General features: G+C 34.4%; 1 protein-coding gene across 1 annotated transcript; it reads left to right on the top strand.

Annotated features, from left to right (window-relative positions):
• LOC115950708 (1-aminocyclopropane-1-carboxylate synthase CMA101) lies at window positions 1–1,870 on the top strand. Its single transcript, XM_031067938.1, has 4 exons — window positions 1–248; window positions 370–501; window positions 607–767; window positions 904–1,870. The coding sequence occupies exons 1-4, from the start codon at window positions 102–104 to the stop codon at window positions 1,868–1,870; spliced, it is 1,407 nt and encodes a 468-aa protein (XP_030923798.1). The 5' UTR covers window positions 1–101.
• The last annotated feature ends 6,149 nt before the right edge of the window (window positions 1,871–8,019 follow it).

Raw genomic sequence — 8,019 nt, 5'->3', positions numbered from 1 at the left:
TTTCTTCTTAATTTGCTCTTTGCATTTTTTGCTCAAGCAAAGTTGAGTTGAACCCATTTGCTAAATATTCCTTATAGTTTAGTCGCAGATACCCTCTGAAAATGAGGCATCTGTCTACAAAAGCTACGTGCAACTCTCACGGCCAAGATTCATCATACTTCCTAGGATGGGAGGAGTATGAGAAGAATTCCTATGATAAGGTTCAGAACCCAAAAGGGATCATTCAAATGGGTCTTGCCGAGAATCAGGTTAGATAGCCATCCCTTTCATTTTTATTATTCCTTTCCCTGAATATTAGTTATTATGGTTAATTAATTTTTGTACTTGTGGCTAACTTCATTTTGTTATATATATGTATGTAACTTGCAGCTCTCATTTGACCTTCTTGAATCGTGGCTTGAGAAGAACCCTGAGCCAGCTGGGTTCAAGAGAGATGGAAAATCCATATTCAGAGAGTTAGCTCTTTTCCAAGATTATCATGGCCTCCCAGCTTTCAAGAAGGTATATACTACCATATCTTTTTAAATAAGAAAAAAAAAAAATGCCACTTTCATTATTCTTAGAAATGAATATATTCCTAATTCTAGTTTTGGTTATCTTTTTTAGGCCTTGGTAGAATTCATGGCAGAAATCAGAGGAAACAGAGTTAGCTTTGATCCCAACCACATGGTTCTCACTGCTGGCGCAACTTCTGCTAATGAGACTCTCATGTTTTGCCTAGCTGAACCCGGCGAAGCCTTTCTCCTTCCAACTCCATACTACCCTGGGTACGTATAATAATTTTCAAAATTATCCTACTCGTACACTTTATATACATAACGTTCATTATTTTATTTTACGTGCGAAGTCCACATTTTTTTTTTATCAGACTCACTGATTTTGCCTGCATTCGTTGGCTTGTAGATTTGATAGAGATCTTAAGTGGAGAACAGGAGTTGAGATTGTACCGATACACTGTACTAGCTCCAATGACTTCCAGATTACTGAAACCGCTCTAGAAGCAGCCTACTATGAAGCACAACAGTGTAATCTAAGAGTCAAAGGTGTCTTGGTTACCAACCCATCAAATCCATTAGGCACCACATTGAGTCGAAGTGAACTGAACCTCCTCATTAGCTTTATTACCACCAAAGGCATCCATCTTATTAGCGATGAAATTTATTCCGGCACCGTTTTTAGCTCGCCAGGCTTTGTTAGTGTCATGGAAGTTTTAAAGGACAGAAACTGTGACAAATCCGAAGTTTGGGACCGAGTTCACATTGTTTATAGTCTTTCAAAGGACCTGGGTCTACCTGGTTTTCGCGTTGGAGCAATCTACTCCAACGATGACATGGTTGTGGCTGCCGCAACCAAAATGTCTAGCTTTGGCCTAGTGTCCTCTCAAACTCAATACCTTCTTTCCGCATTGCTTTCCGACAAAAAATTCACAAAGAACTACATCTCCGAGAACCAAAAAAGACTTAAAAACCGGCAAAACATGCTTGTTATGGGCCTTAAGAGAGCTGGTATTAGCTGCCTCAAGAGCAATGCAGGTCTATTTTGTTGGGTCAACATGAGGCACCTTTTGCGATCAGACACTTTTGAAGCAGAAATGGAGCTTTGGAAGAAAATTGTTTACGACGTGAGGCTAAATATCTCTCCTGGCTCATCCTGTCACTGCACTGAACCAGGTTGGTTCCGTGTGTGCTTTGCTAACATGACCGAAGAGACTTTGGACCTCGCTATTAAACGACTCAAAGACTTTGTGGTGGAGCACACAGCCAATGGCCACAGTAAAAGCAATAACTCCTCCAAGAAATCAAAGAGAAAGTTACTCCCTAAGTGGGTTTTACGGCTACGTGATCGTGATCACGAGCCCGATGAACGATAGTATGGTGTAAAAGATTTTTTTTTTTTTTTTTTCACAGTTTTTTTTGGGGTGGAATCCCGGAAATTATTATTATTATTATTTTTAGAAGAAATTGCACTCTATCCTGGTTGATTAGAAGTGGCTTAAGCTTCGGTTTGTACAAGTTAGTGTCATTATGAATTATTATGATATCCCCTTTGCATGATAATTGATATGTTCGTGATCTTCAAAACTATAAGATAATTAATGTGATTATGTGCTTAATTAATTTATCTTGTATATGTAATTATGGTTTAATTTAATGTAAACAAAGTGTACTTTGTGTTATGACGTAAGACATAGGTGTGAACAAATATTTTTGCTTGCAATGATGTATATAGGTAATGGCGCCGGCGAGATTAGCGGCTATAGACGGTGACTGGTGGTGCCGACGTTGGGGGGTTTCTCCATTAATTGTTTAAACCGACCTTATCATTAACACTGTTTTCTTGGTGACTATAGAACGTTGTTTAAGGCGTGTGAGTAGGGGAGTAATAGTAATTATTGGTACCATGGAAATAAACAAGGTATTGGTGTGGGTCTAAGGCTAAAAGTGTCAAAAGCCATATATGTGTTAGAATTAGGGTTTCAAACTTACATTCCATTTTTTGAGACAAAGCCATGCACATAGAGACTCGCAAACTTATTCATCTCTCTCTTACACTCAGAGAGAAAGAACATTGCAAGAAAAAATTGACTTTGCATTGTCTGGGTCCTTTGGATCTTTATAAAGTCGTCACCATCTACGCAAGCCAAGGAAGAGTAGATAGAGTCTCTCACAAGAAATATATATATATATATATATATATATTTTTTAATCTTAAAGTCCAAAGTCTTTTGAACTTTTTGGGGACAATTAGTGCTTTAATCGTACCAAAGGTTACCTGCACTACACCAAACATAAGTTTATTACATCAAGGTTAATATAGCAAAATATATATAATGATATTAGACAAAATATCGTATTTACAAGTTAAAATTGTAGCAATAATAACTTAAAATTGTTAAATTATTATATTAAAAATAATAAATTATAATAACTTATAATTTTCAGTTATAATGGAAGTTTTAATACATTAAGAAAAGTTGTTGTAATAATTTAAAATGAAGAATTCATTACAATAAATTGATATCAATTATTTTCGTAATCTATTGCAACGAAATTTTTGAACTAATAACTTATTGCAACAAAGTTATTATTGCAATAATTTGATATAATTTTTTTTTAACAATCTATTACAATGACAAACACGAATCGATTCTAGGCGGTTAACTTGTATACCCATAGTTTTAGACAAGACAAGGGGAAACCTGGAGGTAAAGCATTTGTTAAAGCAATTGGGCAAATGCGTGTAAACTAGCTTATTAGCTTTAGTAGCTTGTGTACTAGCCTGTTAAAGGAAGTGTACCATGATATCAATTATTTATAATCTATTGGCCTATTGCAATAACAAAATAAAGTAATTATCTATTACAACAAAAATATCATTACAATAATTTGATACAAATTATTTTTGTCAATTATTTACAATCTATTTCAATAAGATTCGTGAAGTAATAGCCTATTACTATAAGTTATTCGAAGAAATAAATTTTTTATGTCAACAATATATATATATATATATATATTGTTATGATCCTAATGTTCCACCACTTAACCATGTGTTTATAAGTACTAGTTATAAATTGACTCCGGTTAATTAATTTAATTATCCAAGTTGATTAATTAAGTCAAATTATATTCAAATCGTGGAGACACCAACAAATCACCAAATATGCTAATATACAGTGGAAATTAAATGATACAGTGATTTGTTGATGAATGGGGATCTCTTGCAAGGTGAAAATTCTACTAGGTGATTTTCAGGCCATTACTCCTAAGAATCCACTAATTAAGAACAAACAGTTACAAATATAAGGAATCTTATCACTACCCTAGACTATCCCAAAATACCAACCTATAGTTAAATCTTTACACCAATCCCCAATTGAATTTGATCTTGTAGAAGACTTATTCCTTTGTATGGATCTCAGTATATGACTAATTCCAAGCAACTAATTGATTGTTGTTGGAAGCAAAGTTATTCACTTTAAAGCACGTTGAAGATCTGAAAGCATTTGGTTACAAAACCCTAAAGTGCATAAATGTAGTAACTTCTCATAGAGTGTATGAGTTATTTAATTGAGCCTCTGTATCTTTGATGACTTTAAATAAGCCTTTTATATGGTCTAGGGTTCTGGAGGACGAAACCCTAGCAATCCAAGTCATCATGGGCTGAATTTTAGATCTGAGAATTTTGAAATCATAAATCTCGATAGATCAAGCTTCTTCATTAAATCTTGATAGATGCTAGTGTCAAGAATTATTGAATCTGCTTTTCTTCACTTGTTTTTTGGATCAACCTTCATGTCTTTAATGATACCACTTAGAATGTAAACTTTACATACTTCTTGATACATTAAACCCAACTTATATCTACCCAATTACAAGAAGGATGCTCTTGGGCACCATTCCCTTGCAAGCTGGTTTTCAAGGGTGATTGGATTAGAGCCAACCACCACTCTGAGTAATTGGATATAGCTCATTGAGTATGGGATCAAATGAGTTCCAATTTTGTGGTCGGATCTCAAAGGGGGCGACCTAGAGGCTAGATTAAAATTACCGAGAAGTGAGTGGAGCCACCAAAAAGAGTGACCATCACGCTATTAAGATAAGTATGAAACTTGCTATATCAAGTATGAAACTTTCTTATTATTCATTTTCCCTGTTTATTATAATTTATTTATATGCAATGCATTTAAATTTGTTGCAATTATATATATATATATATATATATATATATTTAATTGCATCAAATTTGTCAATAAAATATTTAGAGTTTATTGCAACAAAAATTTTGTTGCACAAACCTATTACCTCAAATTTTATTACAACATCTTGCATAAACTATTGCAATAATTCTAATGTTATTGCAACAATATTTTTTGTCACGATAAACATTTGTTCTTGTAGTGGCGGTTTTCTAGCTAATTTGAGTTCCCAAGAGACAAGTATAATCTGGGATTTTGAGTAACTTTTTAGAAAACAAACACTACAAAAAAATTGTCCTATCCCAACGTTTTTTTCGTGGCACTTTTAAAAACCACTGTAATAGAGAAGTCTCTACCAGCGCTTTTTGAAACCGCTGGTATAGGAAACCCTATTACGATAGCTCAAAACCGGCGCTTTATAAATCGCTGCAATAGGAGGCCTATAGAGGCGATTTCTAAAAATGCTGGTATAGGAAGCCCTATTGCAGCGTTTTATAGCCGTCGCTATAGGTTAGATTTATCTTCTTTTTTTTATTAATTTAATTTTTGAAACTATCTTATCTCGGCGCTTTAAAAGCCCTAGAATATGGTTGTCCTATCCCAGCACTCTAAAAACGTTGGAATAAGGTTATTGATTTTTCTTATGGAAAAAACCTATCCCAGCATTTTTAGAAGGGTTGGAATAGGTGGACCATATTCCAACGTTGTCAAAAGTGCTGGGATAGGTCACCTATAGGGATTTGTTAATTAACAAATGACGAATACTCCCCTAAATCTAGAAAAAGACTGAAATACCCTCTAAAACATCGAAAAAGAGCAAATTTTGACTAACTGTCACTGTGCGGAGGCTTGAAGAGCCAGGAAAAAAAATGTCAAGATAGGAATTTTGACTTTATTCCAGCACTTTTTAAGGCTATCCCAACGGTTTTGCAAATGCTAGGACAGCCCCATTTTTTTTTGTGGTGAAAGCATATCCAACTGATATTCAATTATCAAGAATCCTCCTTTAATTTTGACAAGATTGTCTAATTTGATGTTGATGGTTCAAGGGCTTGAGTTGTGCTATAAAAACCTACAACAACAACAACTAAATGGGTTGGAGGGATTTTATGGAATGGATATGGTTAATGCTAGCATTGTAGGGACTACTACTACATGTTTGATAATTATTCTTTTACACTCTTTGATGTATACTATGTATACACAACGTTCATAATTTTACGATGCCCACATTTTTTTATTAGACTCCCTGATTTTGCTTGCATTCTTTGGCTTGTAGATTTGATAGAGACCTTAGGTGGAGAACAAGAGTTGAGATGTACCGATACACTACACTAGCTCCAGTGACTTCTAGATTACTGAAACCACTCTAGAAGTAGACTACCATGAAGGACAACAACGTAATCTAAGAGTCAAAGGTGTCTTGGTTACCAACCCATCAAATCCATTGGGCACCACAATGAGTCGAAGAGAACCGAACCTCCTTATTAGATTTATTACTACCAAAGGCATCCATCTTATTAGTGATGTACTTTATTCTGACACTGTTTTTAGCTCGCCAAGCTTCGTAAGTGTCATGGAAGTTTTAAATGAAAAAAACTGTGACAAAACCAAAGTTTGGAACCGAGCTCACATTGATTATAGTCTTTGAGAAAAAAACCTTAATGAATTCACTCATTCAGAGGGTTGTTTGTTCAATTGTTTTGCAGCTAGTGGCACTTTCACACTGACTGTTCTTTCTTATATATGATATTGGTTTTAAATAATTTCTCTTTTTAGCTAGGTTCTCCTTTTGCATCTACGATTGTTGGACTAAATTGATTTGAGTAGAGTACCGCAGTGTTCCATTGCAATTGGGTCCAGTGTTCCTACCACTTTAAGCATAGTCGTGTTTGTTCCATTTTGAATTAATGGTGATGTTGCTTGAGATTTGAAACAAGATGAAGATGCACATTAATTTTGAATAAAACCAGTAACTTTTGAGTACATATGATATAGGACCACATTAGTACAAGAAATCTAATTTTTCTTCTTTATTTAATTGTAAAACTTACTGAATAATCATTAAAAGAAAAAAGCTCTAGTGCAACTATTTTTTTTATAAACTCAAAATTTATTGCAATAAACACCTATTGCAATGAAAATATTTTGTTATACATTGTTGCAATAAAGTATATGACAATAGGTTATTGCAACAGATATTTAAAAGTTATTGCAACATTAAAACATAGATGCAATAATCTAGTGCCTTTTAAGTCTAAATTTGCAACAAAAAAAAAAAAAAAAAAAACACTCTGAACACTAAGTATTTATTGCCACTATAATTAGTGTTTGTTGCAATAACTTTGTGGGAATAGAGTTTTTTCCATGTAGTGAATAGTATTAATATAATTATATGATAACTGCAAATCTATAACTTAAGTACATATAACTATAACTAATTTAGAGTTCAAGTTACTACTAGTTAGCTCATAATATAAGTAGACAAATATCTTGCCAAAAAAATTACAAATATCATTTTCTACTAGCATTTTTAGTACAAGATAGTCTCTATCTCCAATTTATTTTTATCATCAAATGTGATTTTCATGCATATATTAATTATTCCCATCCTATACATGGAGAGAATTAAAGTGACTCGCGCTTCCAATCCCATACCCATAAGCATAGCTATTAAATTCGGATTGACCTGGTCGATCGGACTAGAAACTTGATGACCCAACATCTAGACTGTTCCGGGTGTTTAAATGGATCATTTTTGTATAAAATCCGGTCAAACCCAATCAATGCTGGTTAAGGGTCATCAAATAGCCCATGACCCATGGGCTGGTCCAATAACCCGCTAGCCCACCAGGCTAATGGGCAGCCCAACCCGGTAATATTGAAGCCAGTGGGCAGCCCAGTAGCCCAATGGGACAGGCTATGGGTTGGTTTCTTTACCCATGGGCGCTCGGTGGGCCGGCCCATTAGCCCAGCCCAGTAGCCCGACCCGTTAGCCTGACTCATTGCCCAAAATTTATAACAAAATAATTTGGGAGTTGGGTGGGTGAGGGATTGAACTTTAGACATTATAAAAACTTTAAAACCACACACCTAACCACTAAATACTTGGAATGATTGTAATACAATATGCATAATAAATATATATTTTGGTATTAGTCTAGTAACTTTGATTTTTAAAACAAAGTTACTAAGATGACTGTTGCCTTACCTCTGTGCCTCTGGAAAGAAAGTCATTCTTTCCTTTGATAAATTCCAATTCTTTCCTTACAAGTTACAATTATAGAAGAAATTCCTTAAAAAAATAAAAGCTTATCGTT

Source organism: Quercus lobata, chromosome 6, assembly GCF_001633185.2.
Source record: "Quercus lobata isolate SW786 chromosome 6, ValleyOak3.0 Primary Assembly, whole genome shotgun sequence".
NCBI lineage: Eukaryota > Viridiplantae > Streptophyta > Magnoliopsida > Fagales > Fagaceae > Quercus > Quercus lobata.
The sequence above is the reverse complement of the archived record's forward strand: the minus strand, read 5'-3'. Positions and strand labels throughout refer to the sequence as shown.

Excerpts from the sequence above, each read along its gene's own strand:
- LOC115950708 (XM_031067938.1), top strand. The coding sequence starts at position 102 with ATGAGGCATCTGTCTACAAAAGCTACGTGCAACTCTCACGGCCAAGAT. Across the intron at positions 249-369 it reads TGGGTCTTGCCGAGAATCAG|CTCTCATTTGACCTTCTTGA; the intron begins GTTAGATAGCCA and ends TGTAACTTGCAG. Across the intron at positions 502-606 it reads GCCTCCCAGCTTTCAAGAAG|GCCTTGGTAGAATTCATGGC; the intron begins GTATATACTACC and ends TATCTTTTTTAG.